At 35.0% G+C, this 19271-nt stretch overlaps 1 protein-coding gene across 4 annotated transcripts in view; it reads left to right on the top strand.

Annotated features, from left to right (window-relative positions):
• Positions 1 to 19271, top strand: part of HMCN1 (hemicentin 1) — a 462896-nt gene that overhangs the window by 306544 nt on the left and 137081 nt on the right. For all 4 annotated transcript variants that reach the window (XM_003815598.5, XM_063598296.1, XM_063598297.1 and 1 more), the window contains 8 exons: positions 2338 to 2439; positions 3233 to 3409; positions 4125 to 4276; positions 5409 to 5532; positions 10083 to 10258; positions 13140 to 13236; positions 17349 to 17471; positions 18217 to 18378. In XM_003815598.5, the coding sequence (XP_003815646.4) occupies positions 2338 to 2439; positions 3233 to 3409; positions 4125 to 4276; positions 5409 to 5532; positions 10083 to 10258; positions 13140 to 13236; positions 17349 to 17471; positions 18217 to 18378 (1113 nt within the window). The remainder of the gene's footprint in view (positions 1 to 2337; positions 2440 to 3232; positions 3410 to 4124; positions 4277 to 5408; positions 5533 to 10082; positions 10259 to 13139; positions 13237 to 17348; positions 17472 to 18216; positions 18379 to 19271) is intronic.

Raw genomic sequence — 19271 nt, 5'->3', positions numbered from 1 at the left:
CTATAGGTTTTAATATTAATCAATTTCACTTTATTTTTCTAAACATATTCTTATCTTGATTTCATCTTTAATGAGATTTTTCCCATGTAGATAGCTTTATATTTTCATTGTTGATTTATATTTTATAGCTTTATTAAATTGTGATTATAAAATACTTTATTGGCATTTCATGGGCTAATATCTCATTTTGAAAACATTCCACTGTCATTTGAAAAACATATATATTCTTTGGTAATTACAAATCCCCAAACACACACATACACATATGCATACACAATCTGCATGGGTACTTTTATTTTTCATATTCTTTATAACTGTATTTTTTGTTTCACTACACAGCCAATTTCTGAGGAGGACATATTAAAATATGCCACTTTTAGAGTTTTTGAATTTTTCTTGCTTTTTAACAATTTTTGCTTTGTTATTCAATGCATAAGGTATTGTCATTATAAAATATTATTCATGAATATAAATCATGTTGTTTTGTCATGTTTAATAATTTTTGCTTTGTATAGTTGTCAGAAATCTATGTCAAATTATTGTATATCTTTGTCCTGCTCCTTATTGTAACATTTTTGTGGGTTTTTATTTGTGCTCCTTATCCACTTAGATATTTTAATTAAAAATAGTTTTAACCCATTGTATTAGTCCATGTTCATGCTGCCGATAAAGACATACCCAAGACTGGGCAATTTAGAAAAGAAAGAGGTTTAATGGACTTACAGTTACACATAGCTGGGGAGGCCTCACAATCATGGCAGAAGGCAAAAGGCACATCTCACATGGTGGCAGACAAGGAAGAGAATGAGAGCCAAGGCAATCTGATGGATCTAAAACCATCAGATCCCATGAGACTTATTCACTATCATGAGAACAGTATGGAGGAAACCGCTCCCATGATTCAATTATCTACCAATGGGTCCCTCTCAGCTATGATTCAAGATGAGATTTGGGTGGGGACATAGCCAAACCATATCACCCATACAAGTATTTTTCTTTTTTTTTTTTTTTTTTGAGGTGGAGTTTCACTCTTGTTACCCAGGCTGGAGTGCAATGGCACAATCTCAGCTCACTGCAACCTCCACCTCCCAAGTTGAAGCGATTCTCCTGTCTCACCCTCCCGAGTAGCTGGGATTACAGGTGTCCACCACTACGTCCATCTAATTTTTTGTATTTTTAGTAGAGATGGGATTTCACCATGTTGGCCAGGCTGGTCTCGAACTCCTGACCTTGTGATTTGCCTGCCTCAACCTCCCAAAGTGCTGGGATTACAGGTGTGAGCTACCACACCCGGCCACCCATACAAGTATTAACACGTCAGAAAGTCACTATTTTAAGTGTCAAAAAGCACTATTAAACAATGAAATGAACTCAGTCATATTTATATATTTAATTTTATTTCTGCCATCTTACTTATTTCTACTATTTTTTCTTGTTTTCTTTCCTTCTTTCCCCCTTTCCTGTTTTTGGTAGATTAATGGATTGATGGATTTATTGATTGTATGTGGGTTGAGGGTCTGTAGTGCATTGAGTTAGTTAAATGTAGCAAATCCTTAAAATGTGTTTTTTTTTCTGTCAACTTCAGATACTAATTTACAACATCTTTTTCAAACAAGACAGAACCGTTAGTTCACTTGTAATTTTTTAATCCTGGATGTCTCTCACACTCCTTGAGATATTGTTGAAAACATGGCATTAATGTTCCAAGTTATTTCTTTTATATTATGCCTCTCGGACTTTATGAATTCCTACTTTCCAAGTACATTAAATAACAGATCAGCATTATCAGTAATTACTTAAAGTTGAAAACGTACTTTTCTGTTTTATTTTGTGAATAACTTAAGTCTAAATTTTATATCAAAGGAAAAAAACTGCCAAAAACCACACAAAAGTTATTCTATTTTTTTCTGAAATAGCTTAAGACAGTGCTGTCCAAAGATAAAGTAAGATATTTTGAGATGTTGATTTCTTCTTCACTGAAAGAGTTCAAATTTAGTAGACTAATTACTTCTTGGTAAAGATAATTACTTACAAATCAATCAGATTAAGTAAAATAAAAAATGTTTCTTTAACTTTTTTTACTCCTCTACTAATCTATATAATTCTAAGGATTTTCCTATCTGGACACAGAGAAATGTGTGATCCAGAAAACGTATTTAGATTTTTTAAAATCCTGTTCTTCAGTCTATTTAATAGTTTACTTTTATTCCAAATAGGTCAGTGTATATATGTGAAAAAAAGAAGAGAGGAAGAAAAATTATGATTTTAATTGAGCAAACAATTTCAGCTTAAATATTCTACTTATAAGAAATAATTATCTGTTTGGGCCTCTTGCAGAACCACCTAGTCTGGAAGATGCTGGAAAAATGCTGAATGAGACTGTGTTGGTGAGCAACCCTGTACAGCTTGAGTGTAAGGCAGCTGGAAATCCTGTGCCTGGTACATTTACTTTTGAACTCTGTAACTTAATATTTTAAGATTTCTGGGAATAACTGAAATTGGTTTTGAGCATAATATACTAATTACTAGTAAAGAACAGGTTATAGAATACATTTCATGGGTGAAACATTGATAAGAATATTATTAGATAACATTTTTGAATTTTTATTGCCTTTAACTAACTGCATGAAACAATTTATTTAAACAATGTAGAAATATATGAATACCTTAATTATCTTATTGTCAATATTGTGGCCACAAGGCCCACGTGGTGGTTTATATCCATCTATGCTGAAACTTTTTTTTAACTTAAAAGTATCTTAATGAAGCTAGATAAAATTGTCATTCTAATGAGACTACAACTTTGTTTTGTATATTCCCACCACTGGTAGATTATTCATATGAATCAGTAACAACATAAATCTTTGAGGCCAATAGTGTGGATGGTATTTGGTTTGATTAGACATGTAGCCAAAATTTTATGGATGAGAGGAAACATACAACAAAAAATAGATAGGTTGAAAGTTTGCTATTAAATAATACTGATATATTAGAGATAGTAAAGAATATCTTTCTTCTAAATTCATTTTCAGGACTCACCGACTTGGATCTTGGTGTTTTTCTAAGGGTTACCTTCTCTTAAAAATCAAAGCTAAAGAGATGATTATGTAAACAGATTAAATTCAAATAATAAGTGTAAGAATAAAGTAATAGTGACTTAGCTAAGATCCAACTTAGTATATTTAATTTAAAAAATTTTTACATAGATCATCTTCTCCCCTTCTTCTTTCAGTTATTACATGGTACAAAGATAATCGTCTACTCTCAGGTTCCACCAGCATGACTTTCTTGAACAGAGGACAGATCATTGATATTGAAAGTGCCCAGATCTCAGATGCTGGCATATATAAATGCGTGGCCATCAACTCAGCTGGAGCTACAGAGTTATTTTACAGTCTGCAAGTTCATGGTTAGTGCCACTTCACCTAGATTCATTCTGGGGTAAAGAAGCATTCAAAATGATTAAGTGCTTCTATAAAATTCTTGTGTAAGTATTTAACAGAATGTGTTATTGTCATCTTTATGTAAGGGCACAGTGTTCTAAAACTTATAAATGTGCTTATTCCTGATTCCTATTAAAATGCTCAATTTCCACATGCTGTTGACTTAAGTTTGCTTTCAATTAGTTGTTGAAATAGTCATTGATACTGTTAGCTAACGACAAAAAACACTGCTTATAAATGCTCTCTGAAAGAATCATAGGTATCAACGAAATGTTTTTGAGTGATTATCTCTAATAATGCTTTTAAGACGAGTTGGTAGTTAACATACTACAGTGGATGCAGTGAAGGGGGTACACACTTGTGTTCATGTGCACACACACACACACACACGCCTAGAAATCAATAAATAAAATTCCACTCTGGCATAAAAAACTGATTTTTTAAACAAACTGGCAAAACTTGTTTTTCCTCATCTGTGAAATGGAGAAATTGATACTTGCTCGTTTATCTCACAGGATGGCTGTGATTAGATCTTAAATAAGAGATGTGAAAGAACTTACCAAAAAACAAGCAAACCCTCCAATAAGAACATAATATTGTAGACATTAGATGTAGTTTTCATCATTTGAGATCACAAATCCTGTGATATTAACGTGTCTTACTTTCATTTGTTTTTTTCAGTGGCCCCATCAATTTCTGGCAGCAATAACATGGTGGCAGTGGTGGTTAATAACCCTGTGAGGTTAGAATGTGAAGCCAGAGGTATTCCTGCCCCAAGTCTGACCTGGTTGAAAGATGGGAGTCCTGTTTCTAGTTTTTCTAATGGATTACAGGTACCTTCATTAATTTCTTTGGTGACATTTACCACCTGATTATTCAGTACAGGAAGTACACACAGGTAAAACTGTTGAAGAGATTTAGAGAACAAGGATTAACAGATGCTATTTTTTAAATACACATATGCAACCATAAACACCATGGACACATAACTGGGGTCCCCAAACAATTCATTAAAAGCTCACTGTTTCTAAGAGTTCCCTTATCTTACTTTTAGGTGTTATATTTTGACCATTTGTTTTGGATATTTGTTGTTTTCTACCTGCCCCACTCCACTTTCTGCTACTACCACAATAGATACTTTACACAAAGAAATGTTAATAAGAAAATAGGAATTTTCTGGTAGAATTTAGGTTTAAATGTCTTGAAATAGTAATGAATCAGAGACTACACAGAGCATATATACTTCTACAAAAACATCAAGTAATATAGTAAGAAAAAATATAATTAAAACATCACGAGAAATAAAATTTGAGTCCTAGAAAAATTTTAAATGCATTATACTGAGTCAAAATTAAAAATATAGAAATGCGTATATACCTAATATAAAGTTTAATTTTATCTTGCCTAACAGAAAGCATAGTTCTCCTAACATTATACTTCTTCAGGTTTTCTTGCAAATCTAATGTTTTCAAAATTTGGGATCATAGAAGATCCAGAGTTAATGTCAATATTTTAGAAATACAACTGAATACATGGGATAAAGGATAATCAAGGTAGCTTATTAATTAATTTGGCTACTACTTTGTTGTTAATTTTAGCGTCTTACCTTTTTACCCAAAGAAAAATTAGAAAGAGAATTAGCATTTATTCTCACTCATGTTTCTCCCCTGGCATCTTTCTCTCTCTTTGTAGTGAGTATGGATGAAAGTTGACTTTCATTTGATGCTGTATGTAAAGACTTATTTTCAGTAGTCATTACCAAATTTAATTCCAGCCTCTTAACATCCTTCCACTGAGAAGATGAAAAGGGTATTATATGATGTTTGCCTACTTAAAAATGTCCAAGGGAAAATCTTCCTAAAAGGCAAATGTCAACTGATAAGCCTCAAAAAAAAAGAGAAAAAATCTATTACACCTACCATTCTCAGAGACATATTGGTTATTTAGCGTTCTTACCATTGATAGGTTCTCTCTGGTGGTCGAATCCTAGCATTGACCAGTGCACAAATCAGCGACACAGGAAGGTACACCTGCGTGGCAGTGAATGCTGCTGGAGAAAAGCAAAGGGACATTGACCTCCGAGTATATGGTGAGACATTTTAGTAATTAATTCTCTTCTGGTAGAGATATGTTTGGGTCCTAAAATCATTGAGAAAGTTAAGGGAAGTTGTTGACAATAAAGAACAATGAACCTTAGAAATGATATTACAGGATCACTTCAAATCAAATTCTCTTTCTGCCTTATATCTGACTTTGGATGATTTTCCTTTTTTAAAGTTCTGAGAAAGTAAAATGCACACATCCAGCATGTAGGGTGTTGGTTTTATAGAGTACTCTGAAAACCATGACTGGATAGCAGCTCTGCCATTTAGAAGAGATAATCTTCTCATCACTGAAGCAAGTATCTGTTCAAGTAGCTCTCTTCATTCATTCTACTCAAAGCCATGATTTTATTACTTTCTAACTATTTGTAATCAGCATATTTGTGATCAATACTATGTGAATTAAAGGCTCTTTGAGAAGCAAAAAGTTAAACTCAATATAAATTTAGGCAAAATTTACGTTTTTGCCCACTCTCAATGCCGCTCACAATGCTCACAAAAGGGAATGCCCGATCCCATCACAGAAGAGCCCCAGAAGAAAGTTGGGGCCTCTTGATCTCCATTTATATATTATGCTTTTCAGCCCACATTCCAGTATACCTTTACATTCAGAACTCTTTTAGACTTTTTTCTGTGGTTTATTTGCATTATATTCCTTAGTTCTTGGAATAAATTATTTCTTTTATGACCTCTTGAAGAGTTTCTGTTTAATGCAGAATGCAAGCCTTCTCCTTAAAGTCCTACCTCACTTCCAAATAATTTATTCTTTTTTGAAATACATTACCTTTTTAAAAATTTTTACCTCCAGACAATGTGGACCATGTTGTCTTCTCTTATAAGTTTGCCAATGTAAATGTATTGATCACAAATAACATATATTGTTATATAATTTTTTAGTAAAAAGACCCCTTGTTACAACATGGATATCGTACATATCTAATGAAAGTAAAAGTTTTAGTTGGCATCGGTACACTAGCAAAGGGTTCTCTATGTTCCCTTTCTTTTCTGTTGCTCCTGCAATTGACACGAGTTCAATTCAGCCTCCAGATTTGCTTAGGTGTCTGAGGTAACAGATAGGTCTATAATGCCCAACCCCAGGAATTTTAACTTCCTCCCTGAATTGAGCCGCTTTTATGCTTTATGAAGAACTGGAAAGTTTCTATTCTAAAATATCCTTTGAGACTGATTCATCAATCAATCTAAGTATGTAACACAATAGTTCTTCAGTCATTAGGAAGCAAGTAGAGGGGTGACATTGGTATTGACTGGGTTTTAGTCACCACAGAAATCTGAGATGGACTCCTTACATTTCTACACTGGCTAGCGTCAAGGGTGAACCTGGGAGATGATAAAAGAGTTGATATTTTCCAGGAATTACAGAAACATGCATCACTGTTCCTTATCATTTGCTAAGATACTTCTATACTACTTTCTTAGGCTGAAAATCAGGATCTTTCTCTGAAATAAAGGTCAAATGGCTAGCTGATATATATGTTTTGGAATGTTTATATATGTTTAACCATTGAAATATACATGCAGCAAGCTGCTGAAAAAGTGTAAGATTAAAACAGGTTTTTAATCTAAAATCAGTTTCCAATCTGTATTCACTATTATTATTATTTGCATAAATTATATTTTTATATTTGTAGTAGTAACCTTGGTGATGTGTGTCTAATTAGAGCCTAATGAATGTTAATTCCCAGAGATAAATCACCTTCAGATTTACATTGTGGGGTACGCTGTTGGGGGGTGGAATAGGGGAAGTAGATAGTAGGCAAAATAGCTTTTCCTACAATTATGAGTAGTTCATTAACATTTCTCTCCCTGGTATAATTCAGAGTATGTTTTGCCATACCCTGAGATATTGAAACAAGAGAATTGAGTTTTTAAAGATTTGGATTCATGTAGTACCTTTTCTTTAAACTTAAGCTCAGACAACTTTCCTGGAGATCACACATTCTTCAGCTTCCCAGCAACGACAACCCTATGGCAACTCTGATTTTAGTAATTAAATTTAACAAACATAATATTTAGGATGAGAAACAGGTCCAGAACACATCCCTTCCTAAGCAACATAACCACAAAGCAAAATAGGGATAATATCTTAGGAAGCTGAGGATCTAAAGGGTAGAACTCTTGTTCTCTTCTCAGACTAAACAAAAAGTTGGAAATGAGAGACAGGACAGAAAAAAAAATACATGTTTTGGTAATATATATCCTTGGCTATAATTAGATTTGCTTCAATTTTTGTCCCTTAAACAAATACTCCATTGTTTTTGCATTTTTTCCTCTCATTTAAAAAATCTGGTTTCCTTTTGAACTTGATTCAACTCATTTAATGTAAAAAAAGTAACTGAAGGAAAATATATTTGGAAATGAATTAGCATTCTGTAGTCTTGAATTGCTTCTGACTTTCACTTCTGCAGTCATAATGAACTCATGCTCTTTTGTAGATTCTACAAATAATCTAAGACAAACATTTTTATACAGTTATGGTTCTTTTTTATTCAATGAGGCCAAACTTTACCTAAAATTATTTCCAAGCTGTGAAATCAGCTATTCTATTTTGGGCTTCCTGAGTGCTAGGACTTGTGAATCTGTTTTCATGGCATCTTTAGAAAGTGGCACTAATTAGGCCAGTTGCAGTGGCTCATGCCTATAATCCCAGCACTTTGGGAGGCCGAGGTGGGTGGATCGCCTGAGGTCAGGAGTTTGAGACCAGCCTGGCCAACATGGTGAAACCCTGTCTCTACTAAAAATACAACAGCAACAAAAAAATTAGCCAGGCGTGGTGGCACATGCCTGTAATCCCAGCTACCTGGGAGGCTGAGACAGAAGAATTGCTTGAACCTGGGAGGCAAAGGTTGCAGTGAGCCGAGATCATGCCATTGCACTCCAGCCTGAGCAACAAGAGCGAAACTTCTTCTCAAAAAAGAAAAAGGAAAGAAAGTGGCACTAATTGTGCTCACTTTGCTATTTTTATAGTAGTTTTAGTCTCAGAATAATCATGTATCTTTTATGGAATGTGTTACACATCGAAAATAATGTCAGTGTTTTCTGTTTCTCACAGATTACTTTAACCTTATCGAGAGCCAGCTGTCTGTGTGTACTACTAAATTTAGCAGAAGGAACGAAGGAACATCATGAATCTCTGCACAAATGCTCCATTGGTCAATCTCAGCCATTGTGCAGTGTGTTTCTTCCTTTAGCATCAATTTCTTTGAGTTTAACATAAGTCCTGCACCCCAAAACAGTGCATGAAAGTGCTCTTTGGTTCATACCCTTTCCCTCTGTAGCAGACATGGTAACAGAGAAACCTCATGGTTACGGAGGCACAATACTACTACTGTAGTCAAAGTCTGTTGCCTTCATTATCTTGCCACATGCTGGTGGAGTATCGAGCCTGAAACAATGGCTGATAGACTATAATAATATTTTTACCACAAAAATCTTGTTTCTACCAGAACATTTTAGTACAACTTAACCTTTTCTTGTAACTAAAAAAATGCTACAAATATGGCAAAATTTCTACAGCCCTGCATAGTGATGGGGTTTCGTGAAAAATGGCCAAGGAAATTCCCCTCTGTGCTTTATTGGAGTGTAACAGGCTCAATTTCATCATTAGTTTGTGTTTCTGAATTATTATACATACAGGCCTGAAAGAGTCCTTGAGAAGTTATGGAGCCCACCCTCTCATTCTTGGCAGGACTGTACCTAAACCATCTAAGATAAATGATTGTTTACTCTATTCTTTAATACACCCAAGGGAAAGAGATTCCTTAAACTTTTCAGAAAACACATTTCAGCATCTAACAAGCCTTATATAGCCAGGGAATCCTAATTTTAATCTCATTAAAATTTCTACTCATTCCTCTTCTTATGTAATTGTGAGTACGTTGTACAGCTGGTCATTGAATTGATTTGTTCTTTAGAAAGTTGACAAAGCATCATGGAAAACCAAAATGAACACTAAACTGCAAGTCAGAAGGCTCCTAGCTTTACAATCAATTAGTCATATTATTTTGCACAAGGTATTATCTGACACCAATTTTATGTTTTGCACGCTGCGAGATGGGACTGGATGAGCTCTATGATATTCTCCAACTATTTTTTAATGTTGCCTCTGTGACTATGACATTTATTTCTTTTGCAAAAATTACAAATAAATATTGAATGCGTATTCACTCTTAGCTTATTATTGTTTCTAAAATATTTCATGAGTGATTTGTTATCTTGAAAACCGTAAGCAGTAACATCTAGTTCTAGAAGTTTCTTAATTGGGCACTTGATGAGAACTTCCCGTTCTAAAAGTTTTTTAAATAAGAAGTTAGTGAGAAATATTTTTCAACGAGAATACATTAATTAGTGATTTATTAGGACTTGAACCAAGTGATGCAAAGAGGGTATGTTAGAATGATTGTGATCCTATATCTTTAAAAGAACCAATAAAGGTATTCAGTATATGTCCTGATAATTGATGAATGTAAACAGTGTGCTGGCCTGTTTTATCCTGAAAGAAAACCCATCTTTCATGTAGTTCCGCCAAATATTATGGGAGAAGAACAGAATGTCTCTGTCCTCATTAGCCAAGCTGTGGAATTACTATGTCAAAGTGATGCTATTCCCCCACCTACTCTTACTTGGTTAAAAGACGGCCACCCCTTGCTGAAGAAACCAGGCCTCAGTATATCTGAAAATGGAAGTGTGTTAAAGGTAAGGATATGGATTCATTTATTTTACCTTATGTTAAGTTCATGGTTTTGGTATTACCCTATTTAGCGTGACTGTCTTTTATAAGTGTTGGACTAATTTTCTCTTACAAAATTCTAGGAACCCTTTTATCGATGAGGTTTGTAATATTTTAAAATTTTTTGTTTAGTGAGATTTAAGTATTTGTCATCCATATCCAGAAATGATCCCAAAAAAATGCTTACAGGAAAATATCATAGAAATAATCCAAGGTGTGCCTCACCTTCAGTCTTCCAGCCAATCACCAAGTGACCATTTTAGGTGCTCTGGACAAAGATGCAAAAAAGTCATGGTGACTCACACCTGTGATCCCAACACTTTGGGAGGCCAAGGTGGGCGGACCACTTGAGGTCAGGAGTTCGAGACCAGCCCAGCCAACATGGTGAAACCCTGTCTCTACTAAAAACACAAAAATTAGCCTGATGTGGTGACATGCACCGGTAATCCCAGCTACTTGGGAGACTGAGGAAAGAGAACTGCCTGAACCCGGGAGGTGGAGGTTGCAGTGAGCCAAGATCACACCACTGCACTCCAGCCTGGGTGACAGAGCAAGACTGTCTCAAACAACAAAAAAAAATGCAAAAGAGCATGACACTCTTCATGTCCTTGATGTCTTCCAGTCTCATGTAAATACATAACAAATTAACAATTTAGTTGAAAAATGCAATGAGTACTGTAAGTCTGAGTCAATTACCAACTGGATGGTACAGATAACACATTTTGGGGGGTGGCAAAAGGCGAGGCTCTGGTTGCCAGGATTAGTGTTGAAAGACTAGTGTTTTAACGGTAGATGAGATAAAAAGCAAGGGAAGCAAGTCAGCTAGTTTGGCTGGAACAGATAATTTAACAAAGTGAATGTTTGGAAATAATGTTGAAAAGGTTGATTTGAATGAAATACAGTGTGACATTGAAAGTCATCCTAAGGAATTCGGATTCAGGAGGACAGAAGACCGCCGAATGTTTATAACACTCTCATAATAACCCAACGGAGAAATCAAAAGATCAGGTAAGTAATCTGCCCACAGTTACTGAAAGACAGAAATTGGATTAGAACACCGGGACTATGGCTTCAGAACCCATGCTACTAACCACCACATAGCCTCTTGCTAAAGGAATGTTTATTACTGATAAACAAAGAGAGTCTTGAGAAATAGATGACAGGCAGTAAGCTGGGCAGCTTACCCAAGGAAGACAGAAGCATGGGTGTGAGTGAAAGGGAGCATGAAGGAGTATGTTATGGGCAAAGGATGGAGATCTTAGGAATTATGATTCTATAATAATGGAGCTGGGTGAGAAAGAAAAGACCAGAATCACTGCTGAATGAAAGAGGGATGAGCTAATTGAACTACACATGAAAAAAGAAGAAGAAGAAGAAGAAAAGGCATTGCCTATTCTCAGGGGCAGAGCCCAGCATTCTAGAAAGCATCTGGTAAAGTTCTCAAACCTTAACTCTGACCAAATGACAGAGGGATACAATTGCATGAATGCAAATCTCAGTGAGTACAGAAGTTCGTCACGTTGAGGGGTTTAGGGAGAAGATCAGAGGAATGAAAACTTTTATGGAACGCAATCCTAATTAGTCAGTTAAAAGTATCTTACCTATGTACTACCATTCACACACATCTCTAACAAAATCAAGTAATAGAATCTTACCATTTTGTTTTGCCTGGTACACACTAGGTGCTCAATAAATATTAATCCCTCCTCTCTATTATTCCCTCCCCAACTCTTTCTATGAGACATGCAGGCCTGTGCATAGTGACTTTAAGAACTTGGAACCCTAGATCTGAGTGAGCCTGCCACGAATTTGTGACTCTGAGCAAAGATCTTTTAATTGATTGAGTTTCCTTATCTGTAAAATGAGAAGGTTGGATTTTATGTCCTCTTTCAAGCCTAATATTCTTTGGTTCTCCATGTGTGCTTTTAGCTAATTCCAGCTCTATTGTTCACACCAATTGATTAATAAGTGTTTATTGACTGGCTTCTATGTACCCCTGCTAAGCTAAGTGCTTCAAATGATCACTCTAACTTCAGTGATCATTGAATGTTTTAGAAATTATTGATTGCAAACTTAGTTGGCAATAAGTCCCATACTGCTTGTTATATCTTTTGTATTATCTTGTGTTATTACTTAAATATTATTTATTAAATTCTTTTTTATGTTCACATCCTTTATATTCTCAACTGGATTGCAAACTTAAATCAGAAACCATATGTGACATTATATCTCTTTATATCTCCTACCTACAGTACCTAGCACAAGGGTTGTAATAACTGCAGATGGTCAATGGATGAATCAGCATTGATGCAAGTTGTACATAAATACATGAAAAATATTTACTGATACTAATTCATCTGCCAAGCACCAAACTGGGTACTAGAAGAATGAGGCTAATGTAATATAATACTTAGCTTAAAGAAGCTTACAAACCTAGCACGGGAGAAAGATATATGTAATATTATTGGTCTCAAGAATAAGGCTGTTATTTTACTGGACAGTTTCCTAGATGTATAAGGATTTCATATTTTAAAGTCTTAAATGACTTTATCAGAACTTGTACCTTTTCGTTATTTTTTTCTGAATTGTATTTAAAAGACTGTTCTAGACCCTCAACCCCTAATATAAACCAGATTAAAATAAGGTATGGCATAGATGAAAATGGTTGAATCTTGTTGTGTTGAAACTGGGTGATGGGTATATAGCCATTTATATTGCTATTTTGTCTATTTTTTATATGGATGTGAATCTTCAGAATAAAAATAAGAAATAGATCACAAATAGTATTAATTAAAAAAACCCAAGTGAAATAGAAAGTGTGATTTCAAAGGATGATTTTGTTTTCAGATTGAAGATGCTCAGGTTCAAGACACTGGTCGTTACACTTGTGAAGCAACAAATGTTGCTGGAAAAACTGAAAAAAACTATAATGTCAACATTTGGGGTAAGTGTAATCAGCTCTTGAAAGCAAATAATGCAGCTGTGGTTTTTGTGTCACTTAAAATGACATTCATCCATGTAACTAAAACTGATTATAATAGGTAGATGAACAACAATTAGTACATTTACATGGTGCTGAACTGTCCTGGGTATCAGTTCATATAACTACTTTGAGAGTAACTCTAGATGAACTTTCTTGTAACTTAGATGTTGAAGGATTCTCCTCATCTGCCTGAGTAATAATGTGCCCTTTGTCTTCCACAGCCAGCATCTCGTAATGATTGGGCCTTCTCTAGTAACTACTGGTGGGTTCGTCAATGGAAAGAAAATAAGCCAAAAGGCCAAATTATATATGTGAACTGTGTGTGTGTATGTGAGAGAAAGAACATGGGCGCTTGCGTGGTGGGAGATAGGATTACTATGATAATCAGGGAGAAAAGCTATTCTAAGTTGAAATTTTACCATTTGTTACTAATTAAGGTAATTCTCATAAATAGTCACAACTTGAGTCTCAGCTGTGGCTATCAGCTAAAAAGCATTCCCATTTCCAGTATACTCACCTGTATTTCACATACTTTAAAAAACTCATTTATAACTTATTCACGCATGTGGTGGGAGATGGGATTACTATAATAACCAGGGAGAAAAGTTATTCTCAGTTGAAATTTTACCATTTGTTACTAATTAAGATAATTCTTATAGTCACAACTTTTGCCTCAGCTGTGGCTATCAGCTGAAAAGCATTCCTATTTCCAGTACATTCACCTGTAATTTACATACTTTAAAAAACTTATAACTTAATAAGCCCTCTTCATTTTGATTGTATTTGTTTAAACTTTTTAATTATTGAGATTATAAGCTGAATTTACCTATGATTTATAGTTTATTCACATATTTTTAAATAAAAATAAAACTAGATGAAATAACTTTGTTCCAATGGAGAACAAATACTTTTTAAAATTTTGAAAGCATGCACTGATGTAGAAAATGACTTATTAATAAATGACTATCATTTTTTAAAAATCCTTCAGGCAGGTTATGAGAAATGCTATTATACACCCTGTAAAAATTTACTATTAAATAGTAAAAGTTACTATATGGTAAATTTATATTCATTACATACTACTTATATGTCATTAACTTCTGTTCCTGCCTCTTTTCACCCATTTTCCCTCTCCACTTTCCCTTCCCTTCTGTCCTCATTTCTTTCAGATGGGAAAAATATTTATTATTTATATCTAGTTCATTTATTTAATAATTTATTTAATATTTATATCTAGTTCCCAATATGGACAAGACACTAGGCTAAGTGTTATCAAGTAAAGATGAGAAAAAAAAGAGAGAAAAAAGAAAAATTAGGAGTGATGATCAATTAGAAACTGAGGTGAAGAATTCCTTTTTCATATGCAATATTTGAGGTACCTGTGGACTATGTGAAGCTGTCCTCCCTGCAACCAGAAATACAAGCTTATCATTTAGGTGAAATAAGAGTTAAAAACATAAGGTTGCAATGAAATCACTTGGAGAAGGTAAAAGGAATGTATACAGAAGAGTACGCGATAGGATGGCTCTCAGGTGTACCATATAAGAAGAGAGCTAGTAAAAGAGACTCTAGATAAGAAACTGAGAAGGAAGAGCCTAAGAGGTCAGAGGAAAACCCAGTAAAAAAAATGTGCCATGGAAACTAACGACAGTGTTGTTCTCAGAAGAAAACAATGAGTAAGTTTGATATGGATGAATGGATGGGTGAATGAGTAATATTACATATTGCAGAAAAGTCAAATTAGTCATAAACTAAAAAACATACTTTACAAATATGCAGACCAGTACCTCTTAAAGAAAAGCAGTGTAATAGTGGAAAGCAGAATGCAGTAGATATAAGAATGAATGATAAGGGAAAAAGTTGAGACATCAAAGATAGATTGACTTAAAAAATACTTACATTATGCTTCCATCTTCTAGGCGCTATGCCATGTGTGGACATAGAGCAATTAGTGAGAAAGACAATGATGTTGTTCTCACGGAACTTATAGTTGGCTGGTGGAGAAATATCTTTAAATAGTCAAAATTAAAATTAAACCTCCTAAGAGCTATCATAGGTGGTTATGTAGAAAAGCATATGAGACACGTTTAACTGAGCCCTTAAGGATGAATAGGCATTAACTCTGTGAAGAGGGTAAAAGCAATGCAAAGCCCTGGAGAACACTGTCTGTATTCAATGAGCTTAATATCATTCACTCTGGAGCCTAGTGTGATGCAAGGAGAGAGAGGAGATGGTAGATAAAAAGGTAAAAATAGGCATATTGAAGAAGGCCTCTTAAATCAATTTAAAAAGTATAGATTTGATTCTAAAGGTGATAGAATAAACTAAAGGGATTTAAAGAAGGACCGGATGCTCAGGTCTGTATTTTAGAAGAAAGCAGACATATTTAATAAGTTGAATCAACATGATTAAGTTGATTAGATTAAGAGGTGTGGAAACAAGAAGGGTAAAGGAGGGATGTCTGTGTCCTTCCCTCGGAGAAGGAACAAAGAGGGTTGAGTTCAGTTTTGGACAAGTCAAGTTTGACAATGCTTCTAAGGCAACCAACTTTAGATGTTAAGTAGTTAGTTGGATATTAAAGTCTAGACCTCAGAGAGGGTCTCCATTACAGATATAGCTTTTCAAGTATTTGTATTAATGGAAGCCATGGGGGTAGAGAAGGGTAGAGTTTAGAATGGAGATCATAAATTTATAGTAGTGGCAATCTATGTAATTGTGTCATTTTCTTCTGGAACTTTCAGTTTGTGGTATCAGTGACAAACAGAGTAAACTGTAGGACTCATCCAGAGTAAGAGTATTGACAAATAAGAAGGCAAAAGGTATAAGGTAGTTGAGAATATTGACAAATATTGATTATGAAATCTAAGCTGAGTAGAGAAGTCAGTAAACAGAAGAATAGGCAGCTGGATAGGGGGACTTCTGAGAAGTGAAAGCACTTGAGATTCAATTAAGTCAATGGGAATTGACTTGAGAATTGGGAATAATTAAGTGAGAGCAAAAAGAACAGAGAAGTTGTCAGAGGCCTAAACTTATAAACTTACAGGAGAAATGTTCTAGATGATGGGAAGGCCTATGGTATGGCTTCTGATGGAAAATGGGATGGGTAGATCAATAACTGAGTAGACAGAGTATTTAGACTGGTTATACATGTGGATGCTGGGTTCATACAGAATGATGGCAGGGCTTAGTATGAAAAGTGTAAGAACACATATCAAACTCTTCAGTGAATAAAGGAAGAATGACAGGCTTACAGATGGTAAAAAAAGAGAGAGAGAGAGAGAGAGAAATAAATTGGTTATATGAGCCTCAAAGGAATAGAGGCTTTTACATGGGATGGTTGAACAATGACTGGAAGCCACACTAGGGGTGGAGGAGGATTCTCCCACTCCTCAACTCTCAGGATCTTGGAAGAACAAGCCGTCTACCAGCTGACAGTCCTGCAGCCAAGGAAGTGTCCTTAAGGAGAGTTCAGCCAGCATCTGCAGACTCCAGCGCCTTTGAGAAAATCATGGGTAGTCAGTATTCACTTTGAAGGTTCCAGAGAGAAGCTGTAGGCCAGTAGAGAAGCAGACTGTGCAATCTGAAATATGCAGTATGTCCTTTGTTTAGATGAAACCCCTTGCCTCTGTTCTTTAGTATATGTTGTATGCCTTATGTTTCCAGTTCTGTTCACTATTTGAGATATCAAAGCTAGCTAGGCAACAGTGACTGGGCTAAGTTTAAACTTGGTAGGTACTTTAGCTTTTTGATGCAAGGTGTCTAAATATCTTGCATCAAATATACATTTTTCTAATAGCTATATGAGCTAATATATTTTATAAGTTATAATAAAGTAGCTTCTTTTTATGCCATTCTGAATATTTTGATAAATTTATATCTGTTTACATGGGAAGTCTGCTATTAGCTATTTATGCTACATCTTACAGGTGATTTTTAATTTGATGTTGATGTCAACCTCATATGACAATTTCTTCCTTATGTCATTTGAGTAGAAGCCTTTTATCTTACATGTAAACTGTTAGGAGAATTCTATATGAAATGAGTGGGAAAATCATATTTTTATTTTTTTCTAGTCCCCCCAAATATTGGTGGTTCTGATGAACTTACTCAACTTACAGTCATTGAAGGGAATCTCATTAGTCTGTTGTGTGAATCAAGTGGTATTCCACCCCCAAATCTCATTTGGAAGAAGAAAGGTCAGTTTTCATCCTTGAAATTTATAAAATTAAAGAAAATATAAGATGGATATTGATTTTGTTTGATAAATGTGTTAGATTATAAACAAATTTTCCTGGGGTTTGCATACTAAATGCTAGACAGCAAAATTGCTTTATATTAAATGTGCAACATGTGATACTTCTACACTTCCCAGCTGAAATTTTTTATTTTTAAGACTCTTAACTCCTCCCTGGAAAAAAATAATTTTCTGCATTAATTGATTATTTTTTACTCAAATACATTATAGGGCAGCTATAAACATCGAGAATCCATCATTCAGAAACTATATTTTCTTCTTTAAAATGAGTTTTAAACTTCCTGGGTGATTGGTTCAGTCATACCCCAAACCTCAGCATCACACAATAGATCTACGTAATAAACCTGCACTTGTGCCTCCTGAATATAAAATAAAAGTTGATATTAAAAAGTAACATTTTTCTGTTTGTGACAGTTTTCAATGTACATTAAGACTGAATTCTGTGTTTGACCAGATTTTCAATTTATCAACAACTCCTTAAGCCCACTAAGTGGCAGAAAGATCATTTAAATTTTCAGTTCATTTAAATATTACGCTCCTTCATTTTACGCACTAGGGCAGGATTATTTTACAGTGTCATTTGCCTTTTATATACTTGAACTGAGTAAACAAGTATCATACTTGGCAATGTATACAAAATGCTTTACAAATCTGCCTCATATTCTGCCATTTGGACTTCTTTGCAGGCTCTCCAGTGCTGACTGATTCCATGGGGCGAGTTAGAATTTTATCTGGGGGCAGGCAATTACAAATTTCAGTTGCTGAAAAGTCTGATGCAGCACTCTATTCATGTGTGGCGTCGAATGTTGCTGGGACTGCAAAGAAAGAATACAATCTGCAAGTTTACAGTAAGTTGTTGATTAGCCAGGCTTTGGCAAAATGTTCTCTTAAATCTTTTCATCCTTCTCATTTACTTTTAAAAATATCTTTAATGTTCATTCAAAATGGTATGGTTGTAACTATCATATGACACACACATTTAAATTGTGCTGACATAACTGGAGAGCAATTACTTCCTTCTGGCTGTTATTCGGCATTACAGCTGTCCACTCTGCATTAGCTCACCAATGACAGACACATCAATGTGGCTGTAATGTGTTGGGGACAGATAGTGGACACGTGGAGGGGGAAGGGGGAGCATTTTAACATAGGGGATATTTACAATATGTAAAAACATTTTATTTTAAAGAATATTTTACTCCTATAAGATCTTAGAGTGCTTAAGATAGTTATATACTCATTTAATCTTCACATGAGCTGTTATATAAGACAAAACTGTCGCCTCCATTTTGTGTATGTGGAAATTTAAGCTCCAAGAGGTTTTGTTGGTTGAACAAGGTCGCATGGCTTGTGTGTGGTAGGACTGACACTAGGACATTGGATTACTGACACTGGCCTACTTTTCTTCCCACACACATATGTATTAGAATTGATCTAATTTTTGTTCCTAGAATCAGTGACACGTGAATTCAGCTTCAAGTAACAGAATAACTGGTTGTCAGTGGCTTAACCAAGTAAAAGTTTGTGTTCTCACATAATGAGAAAGTAGAGGTTAGCACTGGTCACTGGAGTTGGTCAGCAGCTTAATTGTATCAGCATAGGAGCTCTGGCATTCTACTGGTCCCTCCTTCATCGTCTCAAGATGGTAGCTGTTATTGTGGTATCAATTCCACATGGAAGGCAAGAGTAAGGGAAAGGGCTGGTATCTTTCCCTTTTATTAGGAGAGCAAAAAATTTTCCC

The sequence above is a fragment of the Pan paniscus genome, chromosome 1 (assembly GCF_029289425.2).
Source record: "Pan paniscus chromosome 1, NHGRI_mPanPan1-v2.0_pri, whole genome shotgun sequence".
Taxonomy (NCBI): Eukaryota; Metazoa; Chordata; class Mammalia; order Primates; family Hominidae; genus Pan; species Pan paniscus.
Note: the sequence above shows the minus strand (reverse complement) of the source record. Positions and strands in the feature narration are given on the sequence as shown.